This window comes from Coptis chinensis, chromosome 2, assembly GCF_015680905.1.
Source record: "Coptis chinensis isolate HL-2020 chromosome 2, ASM1568090v1, whole genome shotgun sequence".
In the NCBI taxonomy this organism is placed as follows: domain Eukaryota; kingdom Viridiplantae; phylum Streptophyta; class Magnoliopsida; order Ranunculales; family Ranunculaceae; genus Coptis; species Coptis chinensis.
The window spans coordinates 113,490,300-113,514,620 of NC_141457.1; the positions used below are offsets into that span (position 1 = coordinate 113,490,300).

General features: G+C 35.9%; 3 protein-coding genes across 3 annotated transcripts; 1 reads left to right on the plus strand and 2 right to left on the minus strand.

Annotated features, from left to right (window-relative positions):
• Positions 1-641: 641 nt before the first annotated feature.
• On the plus strand, positions 642-1,757 carry LOC147520911 (protein FAR1-RELATED SEQUENCE 9-like). The gene is made up of 2 exons (XM_086594348.1): positions 642-1,154; positions 1,713-1,757. Exons 1-2 carry the CDS (start codon positions 642-644, stop codon positions 1,755-1,757), a joined length of 558 nt encoding a protein of 185 aa, XP_086450474.1.
• A 13,091-nt stretch (positions 1,758-14,848) lies between these two features.
• Positions 14,849-15,765, minus strand: LOC147520912 (protein CYSTEINE-RICH TRANSMEMBRANE MODULE 13-like). Its single transcript, XM_086592419.1, has 3 exons — positions 15,608-15,765; positions 15,320-15,515; positions 14,849-15,054 (listed from the first exon to the last, which is right to left on the minus strand). Exons 1-3 carry the CDS (start codon positions 15,657-15,659, stop codon positions 15,009-15,011), a joined length of 294 nt encoding a protein of 97 aa, XP_086448545.1. The 5' UTR covers positions 15,660-15,765; the 3' UTR covers positions 14,849-15,008.
• Positions 15,766-17,600: 1,835 nt separating this feature from the next.
• Positions 17,601-23,561, minus strand: LOC147520913 (transmembrane protein (DUF2215)). The gene is made up of 12 exons (XM_086592420.1): positions 23,423-23,561; positions 23,086-23,284; positions 22,400-22,557; positions 22,172-22,317; positions 21,158-21,220; positions 20,950-21,042; positions 19,866-20,027; positions 19,329-19,435; positions 18,816-18,988; positions 18,375-18,735; positions 18,074-18,299; positions 17,601-17,937 (listed from the first exon to the last, which is right to left on the minus strand). Exons 1-10 carry the CDS (start codon positions 23,517-23,519, stop codon positions 18,671-18,673), a joined length of 1,263 nt encoding a protein of 420 aa, XP_086448546.1. The 5' UTR covers positions 23,520-23,561; the 3' UTR covers positions 17,601-17,937; positions 18,074-18,299; positions 18,375-18,670.
• Between the last annotated feature and the right edge of the window lie 760 nt (positions 23,562-24,321).

The following is a 24,321-nucleotide window of genomic DNA, read 5'->3' on the forward strand; positions in this document are numbered from 1 at the left end:
AAAAGTATAGAGGATCCTAATTTCTTTTATGCAATATAGATGGATCATGAAGCAAGGGCCATTAATTTTTTCTGGGTAGATGGTCGGTCGCGTACACAGTTTCAATATTTTGGTGACGTGGTTTTCTTTGATACCACATATCGGAAGAATGTATATGAAATGCCATTCGCCCCATTTATTTGGAGTTAACCACCATATGCAATCAATCCAATTTGGTTATGCACTACTTTTGGATGAAACAAGATTCTTTTCATTGGGTTTTGAGACTTGGCTTGAGCTATGGGCGGACGTGCCCCATCCGCAATTATCACAGATCAAGATAGAGCTATGACTCTAGCTATTGGTACGGTATTCCCTAATACTCGACCGCATTGCATTCTATGGCATATTATGAAGAAGTTCCTTGAAAAACTTCCAAATTATTATTATCGGAAGTCAAAATTCAAAAAAGAATTCAAACACCGTATTCGCAAATATTTATTCCCTCGATGTGTTTGAAAGGAGGTGGGCAGAATTGATGTCTAGTTTTAAGTTGGAGGAGAATGAATGGCTTCAAGAGATGTACAAGATTCGACACAAATGGGCTCCAGTTTATCACTTGATACTTTTTATGCCGGCACTCTCGACTAATGCTCGAAAGCATGAATTCCGTTTACAAGAACTTTTTCACATCTACGACAACTCTTAGAGAGTTTGTAGTGAAGAATGATAAGTGTTTGATGAGGATTGTTGAAAGAGAAAAAAAAGAGGATTATATTACTGAACACTCGAATCGGATTATAGGCAGTAATTCATTTCTCTTGAAGAGTGCAGCAAGTGTATACACAAGGAATGCTTATGATAGATTCAAGCAAGAATTCGAGTTAGCTGAAACTGAGTATGTCCTGCATGATGATGAAAAAGGTACTGACGGCAACAGAACCTACACTTATAAGTCGCGAGTTACAGGTGACGAGCGTGAATGGAAGGTGAAGTTCAACCCAGCGACAAAAGAAGGTAATTGTGAATGCAAAACTTTTGAATTTCTGGGGATACCTTGTGGACACCTCATAAAGGTATTTCGTGAGTCGGATATTGAGATTCCCGAGCTCTTTATTCTTAAGAGGTGGATGAAAGGGGCAAATAAGTATAGAGCTGAGTATGACCGTGGACTGGTAAGTGGCCATGAGAACTCTGAGGTACTGAGAATTACTCGACTTCAAATGGTTGCTAATCAGTTGGTTTATGAAGTCTGGAAACCGATTCACTTTACCAATTAATGCTACAAAGACTGCAAGAACTGCCGCTGGAGCTCAAGAAACGAAAGGAAGTTGACCCTCGGTGTTTCAGGTTGTTAATTCATGCACTATTGCCGATAGTTCAAAGACCGCCACTTGACCTATCCCAAGTTTTACTTTTGAATCCTAACATCTCTCAAACAAAAGGAAGAAAAAAAGTCGTGAAGATTTATAAGAAAAACTAAGGACAAAGGTAGAATAAAAGGGGGTCTTGAACAAGCATGCGCCAAAAAGCAAAAGCAAAGACAGAGAGGAGATGTACATGTTGTAACAAAGTTGGTGTTAACCATGACGTATTTAAATTGTCCCCGAAAATCCAAACAAAAAGAAGGGCCCAAGTAAGTATAATATTGTTTCCTTAAGCTTAATTCGTAGTATCCTATCTTACACAATTGCCTTTAAAACTTAACGCTTTTCCATTCTTTTTATTTACAGATATTGGATGTAGAGTTAGAGGACGAGACGGCGGCGGCGATATGAGGAGAACGAAGACGAGGATGGGGAGGAGAACGAAGACGAGGGCACAAATGATAACATTTCCCTTTATCCAGTTTTATCCCCGCCAGATGGAACCTAGCAAGGAGCGGTGGTGGGCTGTTTGAGGACACGAATATCTACGCCATTCATGTCACCAACTTTATTTGGTGGGTCTGTCGAGTTCGAATTGTGAAGAAGTTTTAGTGATTTGAGTTTTATTTGGGTTTTAGTTATTTGGGTGAATTGTCGAGTTTTAGTTATCATAGTTTTAGTAAACTATTTATTCATTTTGGAACCAATCGGGTTTAGTAAATTATATGAACTTGATTATATGTCGAACTTGATTACCTTTCGAAGTTTTACATGTCGGAAGTTTGTGTAAATTATATGAACTTGAAGTTTTAGTATAACAAAATTGATTTAAAACGTAATTATGCATGTAGTAATTATTGATGTGTACAAAGATGATTGAATTTGACCGAGAGACAAAATTCGAGGCTAAAACGACCGGCTAGGTAGTTCAGATTGCACACCAAACGGTGTGGCCACACCATTTGACTAGGTCCCAAACGGTGTGGCCATGCCGCTTTGGGATTTGAACTTGGATAAAATGGTGGTGTCTGTGTTTTTTGCCTCTTGAACGGTGTGACCACACCGTTTGGACTTACTCCACCGTTTGGGATTTGAACTGGGTTAAAAAATGGTGTTGTCTGTTTGTCCTTAGTCCCAAACGGTGTGGCCACACCGCTTGGCCTTTTAGTATAAAACGATGTAGCCACACCGCTTGTCCTTAGTACCAAACGGTGTGGCCACACCGCTTGTCCTTAGTCCCAAAAAATGGTGTGGCCACACCGCTTGGGATTTGAACCGGGTTAAAAATGGTGTTGTTATGCGTTGTCCTTAGTACCAAAAACGGTGTGGCCACACCGTTTGGGATTTGAACCGGGTTAAAAATGGTGTTGTCTCCGTTTGTTCTTAGTCCCAAACGCCACACCGTTTGGCCTTAGTACAAAACGATGTGGCCACACCGCTTTGTCCTTAGTCCCAAACGGTGTGGCCACACCGCACCGGGGATTTGAACTGGGTTAAAAATGGTGTTGTCTCGTTGTTCTTAGTCCCAAACGCGGTGTGGCCACACCGCTTTGCCTTTAGTACAAAAAACGATGTGGCCACACCGCTTTGTCCTTAGTACCAAACGCGGTGTGGCCACACCGCTTTTGTTCTTATCCCCAAACGGTGTGGCCACACCGCTTGGGATTTGAACCGGGTTAAAAATGGTGTTGTTCGGTTGTTCTCCCAAACGGTGTGGCCACACCGCTTGTCCTATCCCAAACGGTGTGGCCACCGCCGTTTTGATTTGAACTCCCAAAAATGTTGTTGTCTGTTTGTCCTTAGTCCCAAACGGTGTGGCCACACCGTTTATCCTTAGTCCCAAACGGTGTGGCCACACCGTTTGGCCTTAGTCCCAAACAGACTGAGTAAAAAATGGTGTTGTCTGTTTTGATGATTCGGTGTTTGAAAGAGGGAATGAAGAAATAGTTAGAAGAATCAGAAACGCTACAAGTGTCTGGAATTTTAAGTCGTCGAGCATTTCGTTTCAGTTTTTAGGAATCATCTCGAGTTTTATTACTTTTTTTGTGAAAACCATGGGGTTATAGTCTGGCCACTTTTCTAGCAAACGCAATGAAGCAGGATATTGTCGTGGGCTAAGCAATAAATTCAAATGAAGCAATGCGCGTTTATCTGAGGAGACCAACAAAATGAAATGAAAAAAATATTAGATCGGGGCTCGGGTCAAGTTTCGTGCCCCTTTGCAAGTCCATATACTTTCGTGCTATGATGAATCCATAGACTTATAGAGGCAATAATACACAACACAACATTTGCACATAACACAAACAAAAAAATAAAAGTGTAATCAATCAGGTCAGGCAAAAGAATAGTGTTTGTTTGTGTAATCAATCCTGACCACCTGAATAATAACCATACACCCTCTGAAAGTACTAATAAGTTTTCAAAATCTATGTTATCAAAATCTAAAATGTGAACAGATAAGTTACTGTAGTAACATGTTTCAGAACAGAATTTCGTGGTTAACATGTTTGTTACGCGATGCTAAAATACTTTGACATCCCAAAAATGACACTACAGTTCTCCAAGACTTAAAAAGTCTCGCAATCTCTCCCATGAAGTGGACATAACTTTCAAAGAAATAAAGCGGATATATAATAGACCACTGCTTTCATTGCCTAAAGAGAGGGCACTCAAAGTCCGAACCCGTATCCTCACTTTCTTAACTTCAACTTCTTCAACATTCTTTGCGGAACCATTATCGAACCCTCGCACCAAGAGGAACACTACAAGTCTTATAAGGATGAACATTGTAAGTCAGATTACAAATGTTTCAGATAAAGCCAAATATAATTAACTATGCAATAGACCTTTTGCAATCATTAAAAATATCTATTCTATTAAGGTCTCCATCCAATTATTCAGTTAAAGAATGTCAAAAGAAGAGCAAACAAGCTTCTATTAACAGCCTATAAGATAAGTTCGTAATGATCAAGGCAAATTGGACAAATTTCCATCCTGATGAAGTGTGTGTGTCTAATATTTGTAAAGTTAAGTATCCTTTCATCAAATAAATTTAGTAGGGTTAAGTATCTTGAAATTCACCAAGAAAATTGAGTTGAATTGCCATTAGTATAACAGTTTGAAAGAGACAAACTTTTAGTTTCATGGGCTGATCAATGATTCCAGGGATACAAAGACAAATGTGATATCAAGTTTACATGAGAAGGTGAATTATGTGGGTAATATTTGAAATTTTTAGTAGCATCCACTCTTTAATCAAAGAGTAATGGGAAAGAAGCAACTTCAATTCTCAAGAAAATTGAGTAAACATGCCATTTGCATAACAGTTTAGAGTAGACAAACTAAGGCTTCGCGTGGGCGTGGGGCTTTTTGTTGTCGCTTCAAATGGTAGAAGGTGAAATCCATCGCTTGACCGATAGTCCAGAGCAATTTACCTTTAGATAACTGGATACTTGTATTAGTGAATTGGGAATCATACTTTGTGTAAGTATCCTTAGGGACTTCCTAAACCCCATGTTAGGGACTATCCCGTGCTGGTGGATCATGAAGGTATATCTAAACTTGCCTTGTTGTCCTAATCTGTTATACACTAGCACAATCCTTAAAGCTTTCCAGTTTCAAAGTCAACATGTGTGTGTGCTTTATTCCTGCAAAACTAACCTCTCCACTTGCTTCCTCATGTTCACCATTTCCATTTCCAACACTCATCCCAACACAAGATAAAAGGAGGTAAACTAAACCCTATGTTGAGTTTGGACTCAACATACCTAAATCCTATGCTAACCACTAAACCCTAAACTAACCAAACTTAACATACCTAGTATAAGATGCTCATTCACGATATCGTCCGCCAATGAACTTGCACCGGGTCAAATTGTATGCCTCCATGAACTCGCTTACGCATCGTCTGAATCGCAGTGATCCACCCAATTGCAGCCTTGATTGAGCAAGCGAGAAATTTCATCGACGACGGGTCTTTGTCAAAAATAAAAACGAAAAACTACATTTACATTTATACATTTACATTTATAAAATACCAAAACAAAACAAAACAAAAATTAACGCTTGTAAGATATTAACTCACCGATTATGATATGGAAGACTCTGTAGGAGTAGTGACTAAGATGATCGGGTTTATCATTCTCATATGACTATTGTTTTCGCATCAACTCATGTATCTACTAACACACTCCCATGGATAAGACGGAATGGGTCCTCATTGTTCAAGTTGAATCAAGTGATTCTCGCCATTTACTCCAAAGATGAAGATGCAATATTAAATTTCACATCATACCCGGCGTCCGAAGTAGTTCGCTACGAGGTCTTTGGTCTTGGGGATCCGAGGGTACAAACCGCGATATGACCTAACCGACGCATAACCCTCAAACATTGTAATCGCCGACATTATCAAGAAAGCATATAAATCCCTCGAAAAATGCTATTTCATCCACCGCCGATAGCTCGGACTTGCACATAGGGATACCATTCAACCTGTCAAATAGCATATGATCGAGGAAATTAATCATTAACCACATACTAATAATATCAATTAATAAATAAAACTATTTACATACAAAAATGCTTACATCGGTACAAGTCATATTATCAATGGTGGCTCGGTATGCTTCAATGCAAAATTTGGCTAGCATAAAAAGATCGAGTAATCGAAAGTACCTACGAAAGCGGCACATGCTCAACCGATAGTCCCTCATTTGGGTATGGCCTCGAACACCGGAAGTACTCATAAATCCATGCCTACATTAATATAGACACCCAGTTAATATTGTAATAGATAGATAAAATTGACATTGAAAAGAAAAACAAAAACTAATACCGTAGGAGAGTGAAATAGCCCGAACACCCTTCACCTTGGCACTTGTGGCAGTCCCAAGACCCCCTCGCATAAGTAAGCCGTGTAAGGTCGCACCCCACGCCAGAGTCTCGATCTCGCAAATTTCGAAGCAGCCTCAGATAACAAACGGAACTGCAGCCCGTGACGTCGGTGAAGGCGGTACATCCAAAGAAAAATAACAGATAAGCTCTCACAAAGAACCGCACCTCTTTTTTTGGGTTGACGCTTCTTCACAACAACCCCATTTTCATCACGTAAATCTTCATCGGTTACCTTCCCAAAGAAATGCTTCATCAAGAAATCCATCCTAACTTTGGAAGTGAACTTATTAGATTTCATCTCCGCGATCTATCTTATCCATGGGTATGCCAAGATCTTTGTGGAGGAGTCTTTTGTTCTGTTTCCAAGGTCAAATCGTGTCCCCACCACCGCTTTGCCTCTCGATCGAACTCCTAAGAGTTGGGAAACATCGCCCAACGTGATTGTCATCTCGCCCACGGGCATATGAAACGTGTTGGTCTCTCGATGCCACCTCTCCACAAACGCAGAGACCAACACAGATCCTCGATGCTCAGATACACCTAAGACCGAGCACATAAAGCCGGTTCTTTGAAGCTCCACGTGAAAAGTAGAACAGCTTTGAACACTCTCCGAGGATATCCCATTGTACCAACTTGTTTAGGTGCCCATGGCACTTCAACACCCCTCGCCTCAAAAAAACAACAAAAACTTAGTATTAATGTATGCACAAGTTTCGTAATACAAAATTTAAATACTAATAGACACTCAATGATAATATTACCTGCCCCTCCCAAACATCGCGAGCCACGTGCACTGCATAGTCATACAACAGATGTGACACACAAGGGCCACCTCCATAAACACCTCTCTTGAACTCCAAGTCATTGTTAGACTTTCTCACAATATTCACTGGAGGTACAGGTACATGGACTTCCTCGTCATCCTCCTCCTCCTCCTCCGCGTCCCTCTTCCTCCTCGTCAGTCTCTTCTTCTGCATCATCAACACCCTCTTCTTCACTATCAGCATGACTTAGAACTACACTCTTCCCACGATCCATATTTACGTCATCGCCATCTCCATCGTCATCGTCATCGTCATCGTCATCTACATCTACATCTACATCTACATCTAAATCTAAATCTACATCTACATCTATATCTACATCTACATCTACATCACTAAGAACTGTCCCCTTTCTTCTCTTTTGATTTCCTAACTCTACACCACTTACAACATTACTGGGATCATCCGCTTTCCGATCCCTCTACTTAACCGATGCGAAGTGGTTGTTCTCCTTCCTCTCTTTTCTCAGGCTCCTCATCGCGACCCGAACTACTACTCCCCCCACCTAACAACTTCTTAGCACCCGTGAAAACACTTTTTGCTGCATTCTTCACATTCAGATTCTTTGTTCGAGGCATTGCTACAAAATAAATAGGAGTTAAAAATAAGACATTCAACTAATTCAAATTGTTGCAATACCAACGTGAAAAAAAAAAGAACGAAATAAAGGCGTTGTGCATGCCAATCTATATCTAAGTTCAAAACTCGACAGAGTTCACGAACTCGAAAGAGTTCAAAACTCTTACATAGTTCACCAACTCGACAGAAGTTCAAAACTCAACTCGAAGAGTTCACCTAACTCGACAGAGTTCAAAAACTCGAACTCGACAGAGTTCAAAACTCTGAAAGAGTTCAAAACTCGATAGAGTTCACCGAACTCTTACAGAGTTCAAAACTCTGAAAGAGTTCAAAACTCTTACATAGGTCACCGAACTCTGACAGAGTTCAAAACTCTGAAAGAGTTCACCGAACTCTAACAGAGTTCAAAACTCTGACAGAGTTCAAAACTTCTCAACTCGAAAGAGTTCACCGAACTCTGACAGAGTTCAAAACTCAACTCTGACAGAGTTCAAAACTCTGATAGAGTTCACCGAACTCTTACAGAGTTCAAAACTCTGAAAGAGTTCAAAACTCTTAACTCTGAAAGAGTTCACCGAACTCCCACAGAAGTTCAAAACTCAACTCGACAGAGTTCAAAACTCGAAAGAGTTCAAAACTCGATAGAGTTCACCGAACCTCGACGAGTTCAAAACTCGACAGAGTTCACCGAACTCCTGAAAAGAGTTCAAAACTCAACACCGACAAATTGATTTGGTAGACTAAAGTTTTTCAATGAGTTCGACAATCGCATCTTTAATCAATGGGCCTTTGTATCTACCAACTTAGTTGTCCCTCGCTACTCAATTCAACAATATTAAATATGTTGCAAATTTTTTTTTCTGTCCTAAAAAATAGAAATTGGATATTCGATGATGAAAGAAAGGATGGTAGAAATAAAAAGAAATAACTAAGCTTAACGTGTCAAAGTTCTAGGACAAAAAAAAAACTGAATTAGAGTAGTGCTTCTAGGTTTATAACATTTTATCCGTTCACACTCCCCGCCATACCAAATGTCCGATTCACGACCTTACATCTATGAACCTCTAAAGAAAAAAAAAAAAAAAAAAGAAGAAATCGCTAAAAGAACAAACTCATTGAAAGAGTTCAAAACTCGATAGAGTTCAAAACTCGACAGTTCAAAACTCGATAGAGTTCAAAACCAATTGGATTAATATTTAAAGTTTAATCATATCCGATGTATTACTAATGAGTAAGTAGATGTTGTGGTTTCTAATCATATATGATGTAACTTTTACCGGCTTTAAATAAATATTAATCCAATTGGTGACATATTTATTGGATTGTATGAGTACAAGCCGGGTTGTCACCAATTAATAGTTCCCTTTCATTCAACAATTTAGAGATCTAGATAATACTCACTAATGAGTAAGTAGAGGTTGTGGTTTCTAAATTTTACACAACATCAATGAGACTAACTAAAGCTTGTCCTACAAAAGGAAGACTTCCATAATAATTCAAGGCAATACTTGCTCAATATAACGGTCAAGTCAAAGCGGATGCATTTTTCATATCAAGATCAAAACATTTACTTGCATAGTCGAGCCCATGACCATCACATATAAGTTTTAACAACCAACATTTTACTTGTCTCTCGTAGTAATTTCAGTGTCGGTTGACATCATAAAGTCTCGATTCATCGGTGAACCAAAACCATCACATATAAGTTTTAACAACCAACATTTTATCGTCTTGGTAGTAATTTCAAATTGTCGATTGACATCATAAAGTCTCGATTCATCAAGGAACCAAAAACTTCATGTATCACATGAAAGATTGTGTTTAACATGAAAGTACACAAAAAAAAAAAATTATCAAAATTAGAAACAAATTATTAAAAGAAAAAAAATCTTACTCGCCGTTCCCCGTGGCGAATCGATCAAGTGCTTATCGGGCCCCGCGAATGTAAATTCAATTACTTAAACCGTAAGAGTATAGTACTTTTGAGATCAACAAACTAAGTGTACAATAATAAGTTAGAACCACATGGCAACTCACTCGGAAGAGGAACAGCCTACGGGTCTTTGGACCTCAGAGGGTAGGTGGAGCAAAACGCCAGGTAGTTGGGTAGGTCGCTTAAAGTCATGAAGAATGCTCCATGAGATGACATAAGAAACATAAAGGTTAATCATCACTACACACTAGCTTATCTCATTGCAAGGAAAAAGAATACATAATCATAATCAGTCACACATAAATTCGTGAAGAAGAAATTTGTGAACTTTGTCACTCAAGAACCATTAATACCAAATAAGATTAATACGAATTTGTGAACTGTTAGTCAAGAACCATTAATACGAATTTGTGGAGAATACACACAGGTTAATCATCACTACACATAAATACATAATCAGTCAAGAACCATTAATACCAAATAAGATTAAGTTGAGAGAATAGTTATACCTAATTTCTTCTTCAAATGAATCTCTTTATAGATTTGTTTTCGCTTTCTCCTTTATAGATTTTGGAGAGAGATCGGTGAAATTGGAGGAGATTTTGTTTTTCACAACGATGAACTAATTGGAGAAGAAGGTAAACATTTCGTGTTTATGTCTGATTTAATGTTTTTTGTTTTCCAATTCGTGTTTTGGTTTCGTGTTTTGGTTCAAAATTCGTGTTTATGTCTGATTTCGTGTTTTTTTGGAGAAGAAGGTAAACATTTCAAAATTTTGGTTTCAAAATTTTTGTTTTCAAAATTCCTGAAATTTTGGTTTTTCTGGAATTTCGTTTTTCAAAATTTCTGGAATTTCACATTTGTCCGTAGGATCGATTGGGTTGATGGGGAGATGAAAGGTGTGGATCGGTCAGGTCCACAATGTGGCTACAAGACTGGTCAGATCCTAACCCATATATATATATATATATGTTTTCGTCGCTAACTCGTTTTAATTTCTTAACAAATTATTTTAATTATGTTTTAAAAACCCATTTTTTAACTGGGGGAGATATACCGTTTTAATAAGAGAATGATTCATGTTTTAATAAGGAATGTTAGATTTTATTTTATTTTTCTAATAGATAAAGAATTTCCGATTTAATAGAAGAATGATTTCTGTTTTAATTAGAATTGCCTAAAAAAAATTCAATAGGAGAGAAATTCCCGTTTTAATAGGAGATGATGATGTGTAATTTTAATAGAGCTCGAAAAAACCCCCATGTGGGAGCTTTAATAGTAAGACTTGAAAGTAGGCTCGTGCATATGCACCAGCTCTTTTGAAAACGTGTTCAACAATCATAACTATATACATATAGAAATTTTATAACAAATCGTGATTCCCGTTTTAGTCGCTAACCTATTGTAATTTCATAACAAATCGTTTTAATTAAGTTTTAAAAATCCGTTTTAATTTTCTAACAAATTGTTTTAATTAAGTTTTATAAACCCATTTTTTCCGTTTTAATAGTTGACTTAATTTAGAAATATGATTTCTGTTTTAATAGGAGAATGATTTTCGTTTTAATTAGATATGCTATATTTTTCCTTTTCAATAGGGAAGGAATTCCCGTTTTAATAGGAAAAAAAAAATCCCGTTTTAATTAAAAGTGTTAATTTTTTTTTTTCTAATAGAAGAGGAATTTCTGTTTTAATAGAAAATTGATTCCCGTTTTAATTAGAAGTGTATAATAAATAGGAAAAGAATTCTCGTTTTAATAGGAGATGATGATGTGGAATTTTAATAGAGCTCTTTTGTGGGAGCTTTAATATTAAGACTAAAAAGTAGGCCCGTGCATACGCATTGGCTATTTTGAAAACATGTTCAACAATCATAACTATATACATATAGAAATTTTCTAATAAATCGTGATTCCCGTTTTAGTCGCTAATCTATTGTAATTTCATAACAAATCGTTTTAATTAAATTTTAAAAACCCGTTTTAATTTTCTAACAAATTATTTTAATTAAGTTTTGTAAACCCATTTTTTAACCCCGTTTTAATAGTTGAATTAATTTAAAAATATGATTTCTGTTTGAATAGGATAATAATTTTCGTTTTAATTAGATATGCTATACTTTTCCTTTTCAATAGGAAATGAATTCCCGTTTTAATAAGAAAAAGATTTCCGTTTTAATTAGAAAAAGATTTCCGTTTTAATTAGAAGTATTAGAATTTTTTATTTTTTATTTTTTTTTCTAATAGAGGATGAATTTATGTTTTAAAAGAAAATTGATTCCCGTTTTAATTAGAAGTGTCTAATAAATAGAAAAGAAATTCCCGTTTTAATAGGAAATGATGATGTAAAATTTTAATAGAGCTCAAAAAATACTCTTTGTGGGAGCTTTAATATTAAGATATATATATAGATATAGGAAAAAATACATAACTCAAAATCAAATAGGCAGTGAAACAAACCGGGCCCAAGCAAAAATCGTCCAACAATCAATCTCAGACTCTCATACAAATCCCAAACCAAGTGGCAAGCACAGGATTAGCCGTATAGGGTCACAAAGCAAACTTTAGCGATAGACTTTTCAAAGAGAGGTTCACAAGACAATCAGACTTTTCAGAAAGGAGTTCAAAACCATGTCAGTTAAAAAAATTCAGAAAAATAAAAAATAAAAAACTAAAGTATCACATAAGCTGGACCAGAGATACTGGATGGGCAAGGGAACAAACCAGGAGTCCAGTACAAAATCGACCAACAGACAGATGCTGAGACAAGTGGTTCACAACTTCACATATCATAATACCACTCGAGAATAAGAGCAATGCTCAGAGGACTTGAAAAACTGTTGAGAAAAATTCACATATAAAACACTCAGTTAACCAATCAATAGAAAATAGACACTAATAATAATATAGAGAAAAACAGTCATCACCAAAAGTAAACGATACCCTGGACCAAAGATATTGGAATAGGCAATGAAACACACTAGGAGTGCAAGCAAGTCAAGAAACATTCCTCCGTCAGATACACCCGTGTCCATACAGCTCCCAAAACCGTGTGCAAACTATGGGTTATATGGAGGAAATGCCTACAACAAAATATCCAACTTTAGAGCAAGGCCCAAAATATTGATATCGATGAATATATTGGTGTACCCAAAAATCGATATATATTAGATATATTGAATATATTCAACTTTTTTGGTGACCAGTCCAAACTATTTAAAATATCAAAAATATCAGATATATTGAAAATATAATAGAAATATTGGATTTATATTAAAAATTAATCAAAAAATCAACTGATATATATCTTAAATATCTCAATATATCAATTATATCATCATATAAAATTTTATATCCCTGGACCAAAGATATATGGAAAAAATGTTCTATATTCGTGGATATATATCCAAAAACATTGATCCGTCAGATACACCCCGATATATAAACTATAATATATCGAATATATCCACAACAAAATATCCAACTTTAGACTGCTTTCATAACTGTGAAAATCGAGGTTCCCTAGACTATACATATCTCAAAGAAGGAGAAACCGTATCAATGAAAAAAATAACAATGTAAACAACAAAAAAGACAAAAATTATAAGACAAACTGCACCAAAGACATCACATAATGAAAGGAATAAACCGTTCCAAGGTCTCTCCATCCTTTCAAATGCTTTATTTGAAATTTCAAGCACCAACGGCCAACAAACAAGTGTGCCCAACCCAAAATGCAATGTATGGGTACAGTGAGCAATAATCCAGAAGACAGATATCTAAGATTTTCAAACATGTCATCAGAAAATAAATAAAAAGTGGAACAATGATATAAAATGAACCATATAGTTCAATTCCACCTTTCAGGAGACATAATCGAAATCTAGTCTTGACTTGTAATTTACCAGAACGATATATTGACTGCATCAATGCTCAAACTCTAAATTCAATTAAACGGTTGAGCGTTATAAAATGAAACCCCACAACTCCTATTAAATTTCCACGTAATATAATAGACTACTTAACTACCTGTAGTACTACATCAGTCAGAAGTGAGATACCACGAAAGAAACATTCACTAAATAATCCGCCTTAAATCGCTAAAATACATAAGAAACAACTGTACAAGTAAAGGTTTGTTTGTCTCCACTCTCCACCAAAAAGTCTTGACAAAGTGTTTTGTTGTCTCGATTGATACCATAAATAGCGATTATGATTGTGATATGAAAACTCGGAAAATTATAAGCTGGACTGCTGGACGGAATAGCATCCAACAAAAACATATTCAAGCAAACAGATGGAGTTTGTTTCGTATTTTTGGCTTAGAAAGAAAATAACAAAAATATTATCTTATTTAAAATTCCTAACATCCCCAAATGAGGTTTAAAATTTCATCTAATAACTGAAAATTTCATGCTAAAGCTGGGTGTAATGGGTCCCCATTTCCTCAAAAGCGGAGAGAGTGGGGTGGTTTTATATAAGAGAGTGTTATTGAGGAAGAGAGAATACATTCCACGTGAGTTGAAATAGTGTAGTTTGTAAAAACCCAAATGGCCCTATTTGAAATGGCGTGGTGGAATAAAATTAATTGTTTTGTGTTCCCACCAAATCAAAAACTAATTATGACAAATTATTATTAATTCTGTACCGGTCGAATTGGCATAGAATCGGACACCAAAATTGACTCCCCATTCTCAAAATACTATTTTTTGGTGGAATGGAGGTGGATGCACCATTGGACTCAGCCTAAGAACTGTATATAGACACAGCACGCTTTGAAATTTCAAAAAAGACTTGATTCTTTTTGGTATGATTATGAATTTATATGATCTACAATGCCGAGATCATTTTCACAAAATCCAGTTTGCTTTGATATTGCATTGGTCGTAGGCTTTAAACACTAAATACTTTTACCAATGTACTTGTCAGTCGTCACTGGGAAGGCAAAAGCCAATTCTCAGTTCCTCACAATAGATTCTAGCACATTTCATGACAAACCCGCTCGCTGATAGCCTCACCCAAGAGGCCAATACTAAAATCCAACTTCCTTGAGACATCATTGATTAATATATACTAATCATCTCTCAAAGATGCCCATTAGCATACAACAAGCCGCTATGCTCATACCTGGAAAGTATAAAACAAATCACCAAAACAAACAAAAAGAGGAACAGATCACATGACACTGACAATAATGGAGAACAATCCAGCGCATATACAATGAGTTTTTTAAAGCAAAATTAAATTTATCAAGATAGACAGAAATATATGGGGACCTTATATTAAATTTCATTCATATCCAACAATGTTGCTTCTTAAAACCACGAAAACCAATCCAACCTAAAATAATACAAGCTATTCACTAAGAAACGAAACGCCTGTGTATTGAAATCAAATTATTAAGTCCGTCCTTCATCCATCATCACAGTGCTCAAAAGCACGCTTCCAGAAGGCAGCAACAGCAAAGAGCGGCCAAACTGCACAAGATCAATAAACACAATTTAATTCGTTGCTAATAAATATAAATTTGATATAAAAAGGCTATGTTGCCCCCTCTCTACGCCATATTCAACGACTGCGTGAATGTGGGGCTATATATTGCGTAAAGAAAAAAGAAAACAATTTGTGTCACGAGATTAACGTGAATGACAGTGAAGTTCACACGCTACACCAAAACACTATAATCGTTCGATCTAGTGGTTTAAGACCGATCAAAATAAAGCAAACAAAGAAAGAACTTACCATCCTTCCATGCAACCAACGCTGCTCTGATTTTTTTGTGGAGGTGGTTGAGAGTACTGTGGAGGGTATCCACCTTGAGGAGGAGGATATCCACCTTGAGGAGGGTAACCTTGGGGAGGGTAACTCTGTGGATAACCTTGTGGAGGGTACCCTGGTGGAGGGTATGCGTCCTTTGGATAACCTTCTGGAGGATAACCTAAAACAAAAAGCAAGAACCAAAAGAATTAGCACAACTCGATCTACAGCTCAAAGAGAACGAAACCCTATATTAGGTAGGAAGAGAACTACCTTGAGGAGGTGGAACGCCGACTGGGGGTTGCTGTTGGTTGTAGTAACTCATCTTCTTCTTTCACTGCTTTGCCTTTGAGCAAGTGGTTTTCTTGATGTTTAAAACTCTAAAACAATTGACTGGCAATACCGAGGAAGAGTTTATATAGGAGAGGTGGGACTGGGAACTTGGGGAGTTGGAACTTTGAGTTCCAACTTCCAAGAGGTTTCGCTATGGTGTCACGCGGTTTCTAATTGAAGTGGGAAACATGTGAAGTTTTTTCACAAAAAAAAGAGTTAGTCTACCGTAAAAATGAGATTTCAGAGACCGTTGGATGTGTGATCTAACGGTTCTAAAATTAAAAACACATGAAAAAATGTGAGTTTGTTTTTTATTTTCAAATCGTTCACACATCCAACGGTCTTGGAACTAATTAGTGATTGGCTGTTTATGTCAGGAACGAATTACACACTTAATTTGCCTGTCAATAGCACAAACTGCACCACCACAACAATATTGTTGAACGTTCTCAGCATTTTCTCAATAATTAATTGTATTGAATTTGTTACGGAAATCAAAGTATAAATTAAAATTAAAAAATATATATATAATTAGCGTTCTAGAAAATGAAATTATCTTGATGCGACGTTTATTTAATTTACAATGTTTGTTTAATTTTTGTAGATTGTAAATCAGCAAGTAATGCCTCCCTCACTCCCTGCCGGTCCGCCATTTGTCAAAGCCTATGACATGCTCGAAGCCACTAATTCAGTATTAAAATTGAAACACAGACGAAAATATCATACATCGTCGAAACCAAATTTTAAGAATATACCTTAGATATGGTCACCAAATTTTATACCACACTTTTTGGTTGTTCGTCTGCTCTAGCATGTTGACCCGGTTTTCGGTTCAGATATATTCTTGTGACTAGATGAAAGCTTATTTACCATAAGCCAATTCCAATTCAATTCATGGTTATGTACTTATGTTGCATACTGGGCTACTGGCATCGTTGCTCAATGGGACCATTTTGACTCTTGAGTCTTGAGTCCATTTCAACATCTCACCCATTCAGCACACATGTTCACAAGACAATATTAGCACTTAACCACACAACACAAATAGACAACAACATTATGCCATCCACGTTAGAGTACACTCATTTGGCATGTCCCTAATCTTAAGGGCACTGTGAAATATACTTGAACATCTGAATACCTGATTAACCTAAAAGTAGCTTCAATTGGCTAATTTTCTCTTTTAAACAAGCAAAGAAGTAACTAGTGTTATCATCGTTCACCGGAGTAGGCGAAACACCCATAGGCCATTAAAGCTTTCGTAATTCATACCCAACCCACTATAAACAAGCAGTGACATTATTGAAGTCCATGACACAACATATGGGGCCACAATCAGATCGCATATGAACTATACGAAAGAGTTGCGAGTGAAAATGTCCAAGAGAAATGGCAGATTTTATGACATGTGCGTGTACTGACCCTTTCCAGAAGCAAGACCTAGAGAACATCCCTAAAATGGCAGGTGTTTGGTGAGAGAGAATTTGATTCATTATTTTATTACAATACACCAATCAGAGTCGACTTCGGACATTTTTTTTGTGTCGGGCCATGTGGATTATTTCTATTATTTGCTTCAGGGGTCAAGTGAAGTTAACAACATGACAAATAGTTTAGAATTTAAAAGTGCCGTAGTACAAAATATCATGAAATATCAAGATTTCAAGAAAAGATATATAAATATCATAATATATTTAGAAATACATAAGAATGGTAAGACTGCAAATATCAATCATATTTTACGATATTGGCAATATTTGAAAATATTTGGCAACATTTTATATAAATAATAATTTTATTTAATATTTACAATTATATTTCAAATAAATATAAATAATATATCATAATATATCAAAAAATATCTATAATATCTACGATATTTATATATGAAACAATATAAAATATCTCCAAAGAAGAAAATATATCTACAATATATATCAAAAAATTGAGTATCGATAAATACCCATTTCCCGATATTTTATACTATGATAAGTGTTGTTTAATGGGTGTTTATAAGAGTAACAATATCCATGGGATGTTTAAGGCATACATAACAAGTGGAGTTGGTTATAAAGTGGACTTCCAACAATCACCAGCACGAACGAAACCAAAGGGGGTATACTGATCCGACATTCCCAATTGTAAACAGCACAGCTTAAGATGCCGTCTTATCCCTCCCAGCTCTTTCTTTCACTCAATTGCATGAATAACACAAAACAACATTCTTCATCAGAGTTCAACCCATTTAGGGATACAATCACTAAGTTAAACTTGGGGTGAGCACAACAAAAACAAAAAGAAGTAGAAGAAAAAAAAAAGTGTGTTAAATATTAAATAATATGTACTTGTCAACCAGTCGTAAAAGGAAACTTTGTATTTGTTGGATGAGGCTTATCACGGAGTTACAGTCTCCTGGGTTGACACTTGGGGTATCAATAACAAAGAGCACAACAAAAAACAAAAAGAAGAGGAAGTAGAAGAAAAAAAAACAGTGTTACATATTAAATAATATGTACTTGTCGACCAGTTGTAAAAGGAAACTCTGTATTTGTTCGATGAGGCTAGATATCACGGAGTTACAGTCTCCTGGGTTGAAACAGCTTAGATATCCATCAGAGTGTGTCCATGTACACTACAGCCCAGCCAATGAACTCAAATTACACAAAGAAATTGAAAATTTTGCACGATTCTCATAATTTGAACTCACCTTAAATATGACATCAAAGATCGGGATAGGTATCCAGTGGAAAGGTTGGAGATCAATTCGAAGCATTTTTTTAGCGTTTCCAAAAAGAGACCTAACTGCTTAAAAACCATGGGAGCCACCTTGAGCGTTTTTCAGAACCCTGGTTTCTGGGTGGTGCTAGGGTGATCCTTTCAGCATTCCGTACAGCCCATTTGTTGAAGTCGGGAGAAGAGACCAGCTCTTCCAATGCTTTTCTGGTTGAGTCTCTTGTGAAAGTTTCCCACTCTTCTTTGGAAAAGTTTTTCCTTTCAGGTGTATTATGATAAGTTGACAAGTAAGAGTCGTAATCTGCCGAGTCGCGGTGGCGGTATCTTATTCATACCTGAAAATTTAAATAACTATAAGATTAAAGAAGACAAAAATAAAATGAACAAACATAAATGAATGTAAAATTTTGTGAACCTATAGCAGAAGAATTGCAGGATGTCGAAGTGAACTGTTTGGTTCTGTACCCAAGTAACTCAGGCTCTCCAAACCTTTGTGATTTGTGTCCAGATTCATCATATAAATATTCAGAGGGTGAATCTTGCATCTGGAAATTTCTGTGATTGTTCTTCGTTGTACTAAACACACGCCTGCAATTTGACAGAACGCGAATGAGTATCCTGTATGTATATATATGACAATACAACAAATACTATAAAAACAAAGTCAAAACATACCGAAATTTCAAAAAAGCATTTTTAACATCACACAGACCGTGGAACTAGATATAAGGGTGGTACAGTTTTATGGATCATATGCATAAATTCTGAGCAATGAACATGAATAAAATAACTCCCTCAATGCAACATCATTAGGGGTTTGATTGGTGTCAGTTTCATGAAAACAAAACTATCTCGCTCCCTTGAGTTCAGTGCATTCATCAACAAATCTGAAGTTTTCAATAAGCTATTGATTTATGTAGAAACTTACTTGCGCAAACGACGCAAGAATCTTGATTTTGACATCCTCCCCAGGATTGACAAGACCAGTATTCCTGTCAGCAAAGCCTCTGCCGCCAGCAATGGATCCAGAGAACTCTAAAAAAATACACTTGCAAGTCTGTCAGCAAGGAGCCTGATTATCAACATCCCTTTAACAGTGGTAAAAGAAGGAACAACTAACCCAAATATATAATTTTTCACAATTGAAGGTATTTGGTATGGAATAGCGAAGGGATGGGTGGTTAAAAATGACTTGAAACTATTGAGTATGTCTTTTTTAGAATGTTTTCACATTGGACATCACCATCTCCGGCAAAAAAAAACAAACAAACAAACAAAAATGAAAATGAAAACATTATCGAATATTTATAAACTTGTCGAAAGTTCTGTCCCAGTTTGAAAAAACCAATAAGGATAAACATAGTTTAAAAACATAACTAAATTCTCTAATTTTGAAAATCACTGTTGAATGTCAGGTAACACAAACGCATGCGCATGGCCACAGAGAGAGAGAGAGAGAGAGTACCTGAGTGATCATAACAGCAGACAATATCCGTATAGACCATACAACAAAGAGAGATACACTCAAATCAATGGAACCATCTTCAGTCAATACAAATTTGCGGACCACCCAAAATCCCAACCAAGCTCCAGCCAGGAGAATGCAAACCAGTACCAATGATACCATCTGCGATTTAAATTTTATAGGAAGTGTCACTCCTAAAAGCTATATAATTAATTCAAAATAATAAAGAGCATATCTAAGCTGCAAGACTGCACCGAATATCCACAATGCAAGATCTAAATGAACCAGCATATGCACAGGAAATATTGTAAAAAGTGAGACAAAAACTAAAAACATTTGAATTATTAGATTCTTAATCATATGTTAAAAAGTGATTTTTAACCCTATAAATCTTTCAAATAACACCTGTCCTTGCATTGAACCTATAAAAAATGAATTCAGTGCTAGTTTGTTGTGAAGAGGAGGATCCCCTCAGTCCCACTGTAGAGATCATCCCCACAAATATGGAATTCATTTCAATATTCCTAACCTTGTACATAGAGTTGTAAATTGAGATATTTTGGACAGTTTGCTACATCCACAAGTTAAAAACAACCTTTGAGAAAAATTAGATACATCCCAAACAAGCTGATTTGTTGTGCATATAATCCCCCAATTGGCCCAACTTCAGCCTTTACTTTTATCCTGATATGGCCTTTCTATAGCCCGTACTAAATCCTTCGAGTTAAGTTTACTTAGACATTATGACATCTTGAGTTTCCACTACACAACCAGAGAAAGAACATGACATGCAAACTCGAAGAATTCGTGAAGTATTAAAAAGAGGAGAGTGCAAGATGAGAGGGAAGAGAGCGTGTCAGGCTTTGTAATCGCAACTTGAGGACTGCTAGTTCCTCCAAGATCGGTTAAGTCCTATAACTTGGCCTCGCCCCATATGTGTTTAAATGCTGACACAAAAACCACAATTCATGTTGATCCTCACAGCAATTCTTAAAGAACAAACTTTATAGATTAAGTGACTGGCAAAGTTGTTTTATAGCATATACAAGGAGTTCTGGGAAACACAAGCAAAAAACTTACATACAGGAGTGTACATATCATCACTGATCCCAATCTCAACTAGTAGTAAATGCAACAAATGAGGTAAGTAGCGCAATAGAAAAGACCCCACACCAACCTGAGCAAACCAAGATAGCCATTAGCAAAATTTCATTCAAGTAGGAGAGATGTAATCCTAACAAACAAACAAACAATGATGTAAAAATGAGATAGTTGATATTCTTGATACTCACAAAAGATGAGTATATGACGATTGCGAGTGAATTCTTTCTACCAGTTGGAAGCAACTTCATCCCCTGTTACAAATGATTGTTAATATGAAAGTAAGGCAAATAAATGATAAGTACTGAATTAAGCTTGAGAAAATAATTAAACAATTAAGCTACCATAGAAAGGGAAATGTAGTTACCATACATGCAAATGCTGCGCCATTAATATAAGAACTGCAATAAAAACTTGTAGGATACTTTAGCTTTAACAACCTCTGAAGGTGCAATAAAGTTTTAATATCTTTGTCTTACTTAACAATGTCTCCTGGAGTGATGGTGACTATCATCACTATGCACCTAATTGTTTATGGAATCTATGTATGTCTCCTGGAATGATGGGGAGCCTTTTCATTATTGATTGCATTAGTCATTATATGGTGTGACCAGAGTTGTTATGCTTTACTTGTTATTGTGGGTTCCTTGACCTACACTTTTGATTGTGTTCATCAAATTAAATAATCTTTCAACAAAAAAAAAACAATTTATAATTAGAAAGCAGTTTCCTGATTTTTATTTTATTATTTAATTTAATTTTAATTTTTCTTTTTCAAGATATGAGTGATGTAGACATAGAGTTCAAGTCAATCCCATGGGTTGCATTAGGGCCCCCTTTAGTTGGTTTATTTTATTTAGCTATTTGCCATGTGACATATTTTCATTGGTTTGCTTTGTTGTCAGTTAGTATAAATAAGGGCTTATGGTTAGGGTTTCAGGAGAGTTGTTTTAGTTGTGTTTATGTGTGTTATGAATTATTGAGTGATTATCAATAAAAGTGAAACTTTTGGGGTTTTACAAAGTGTAGATTTTGATTAAGTGTTGCTTCCACCATTTCAATCTACATTAATGAGTCTACACTGTATCCTCTTACATTTCCTCATTAAATGAACTAGAGAAGACTGAACAAAAAAACAGGGCTTTTCGGATACAATTGGTGAACTATGCAAACAAGTGTAGAAGACATTTAGACTGTGTAGTTACCTGAAAAAGGACTATCAATATCACAAGGAGAACGCCCACAGTCATGGCACCACTATAGTAAAAAACTATAGACTTGCTCAAGCGAGGTGCCATAGCTAACAAGATAGTTCCCAATAACAAAAAAACCACACGATATAACAGAAACTCTGCAAGCAAAGGAATTGAAAACATTAGATGTTATATAGTATGGCACAAACTGTTAACTAATTCTTGGCTGGAGATATGTACCTTCTTCAATTAATACCTCAAGGTTGTCAACGGAGGGACCAGGTAATCTTATATCTAGAAGCTTGTTATCATAGGGGGACATGGAATGAACCCAAGAACCCTGTATGAACTTCTCCCATTGGCTTTGAGGGCACGTACAAATCCCAAGAGATACATTCCTACAACGAGAAAACAGGACATGCAATCAAACAAAAGGGTTTCAAAAACCTGTAAGGGAAGATTCAATGGATAAAACTAAGGGATTGTTCTTCAAACTTAGTGAAAAAAGTAACCGGAAAATCCTTCCTTTCATACATACATATATCTTTTGCACAAATGAAAATAGACTAGGACATCATCTATCAAACACGTGTATAAAACATGCTCTGCTATTCAGAAGTTCATTTAATTGCTTGGGGCAAAAAAAAAAAAAAAACTCTTTGTAAAACAATCACAGCTCTTAAACCTGAAAATTCTGTTGGACTTTAAACGTGGAGTTATCCAAAAAAGAAGCTGAAAACATAACTCTTAACAAGAAAAATATAAAGTCCAACACATGAACACATCTATACATGTGCTCATCGCTTTCCACAAGCAATTGGATAAAAAACAGATATTTGGATTTACAAGAAAATCAAGCATTGGATAAAAAATTCAGCTTACGCCATAAACAATCATGTGAACACGCAACATAACGAAGCACTCACCTATGAAAACACACCTCAGCATTTGGCATACGTACTCTTGGACTTTGATCAACTACTCTTACTTTGACCTTCACAGAATGAGCGAACTTGTTTAAATTATGAGGCCTTGAAAGACCATGGATATGAATCCTCTTACATACCACCATGGCACCGCTTCTAGAACCAGTGGACAGTTTTAAGGTAGTGTTCTGACCAACATCTACAAAACAAGAGATTAAAATGTATAATAACCGATGCATTATCATATGACTGTGTTAAGGTTGATTGATGTAACACAAAAATTAAAGTTAGTTGCAATGATAAACTGGACCCAACAAAAGAGGAAAGAGAAGCATACGCATTGAGAATTCGTCGACAGCAGAGACTGCAGTTAAGAAACTCGCGATCAAGCAAAACACCCATACAGAAAATCCAAGGCGTTCCGAAATCTCCATGTTTATCGGTTTCAGTTCTAATTAAGGAGGTCTTTATTATTTCCAAAATTCTATAGCAACCGAATCTTTTGAACCGAATTTACGAACACACTGACGTGGCACTCATCAGTCTGGGGGTGCGTGTGTATTAAAAATCAATTTTGTTCACAAATTCGGTTCAAAAGTGGAGTTTAAAACACTTATTTTTTCTTATGGTGATAATATTTTATGTATAATTAGTGATGTAATTTACATTAATTTATTACCAAACATATATCAATCATACATTAATTTTAAAACGATAATTTGAAAAATCATTACTAACCATATATTGTTTAAGTAATTAACTAAAATTTGGTCAAGACTTAAAGGTGTAGAGTTTAGAGTGTAAGGTTTTGTACAATGTATAGATGCAAATAAAATTGAATTGGAATAATATTTTTTATTTATTTAAAATTTTATTATTGAATTTCGGTTAATAAAAATTGAACTCGAAAATACGCTAGATCAGTGTGTTCACAAATTCGGTTCAAAAGTGTGAGTTGCTGTAGAAACACTCATCAATCATACATTAATTTTAAAACAATAATTTGAAAAATCATTACTAACCATATATTGTTTAAGTAATTAACTAAAATTTGATCAAGACTCAAAGGTGTATAGTTTAGAGTTTAGAGTGTAAGGTTGTGTACAATGTATAGATGCAAATAAAATTGAATTGGAATAATATTTTTTATTTATTTAAAATTTTATTATTGAATTTTGGTTAATAAAAATTGAACTCGAAAATACGCTAGATCTGGGCAAACATTCTATGTCCATA

Excerpts from the sequence above, each read along its gene's own strand:
- LOC147520911 (XM_086594348.1), top strand. The coding sequence starts at position 642 with ATGAATTCCGTTTACAAGAACTTTTTCACATCTACGACAACTCTTAGA. Across the intron at positions 1,155-1,712 it reads CTGAGTATGACCGTGGACTG|ATATTGGATGTAGAGTTAGA; the intron begins GTAAGTGGCCAT and ends TTTTATTTACAG.
- LOC147520913 (XM_086592420.1), bottom strand. The coding sequence starts at position 23,519 with ATGGAGATTTCGGAACGCCTTGGATTTTCTGTATGGGTGTTTTGCTTG. Across the intron at positions 20,028-20,949 it reads GTGATGATATGTACACTCCT|ATGGTATCATTGGTACTGGT; the intron begins GTATGTAAGTTT and ends TTTAAATCGCAG. Across the intron at positions 18,736-18,815 it reads CTGCAATTCTTCTGCTATAG|GTATGAATAAGATACCGCCA; the intron begins GTTCACAAAATT and ends TTAAATTTTCAG.
- LOC147520912 (XM_086592419.1), bottom strand. The coding sequence starts at position 15,659 with ATGAGTTACTACAACCAACAGCAACCCCCAGTCGGCGTTCCACCTCCT. Across the intron at positions 15,516-15,607 it reads CGGCGTTCCACCTCCTCAAG|GTTATCCTCCAGAAGGTTAT; the intron begins GTAGTTCTCTTC and ends TTTTTGTTTTAG. Across the intron at positions 15,055-15,319 it reads GTTGGTTGCATGGAAGGATG|TTTGGCCGCTCTTTGCTGTT; the intron begins GTAAGTTCTTTC and ends GATCTTGTGCAG.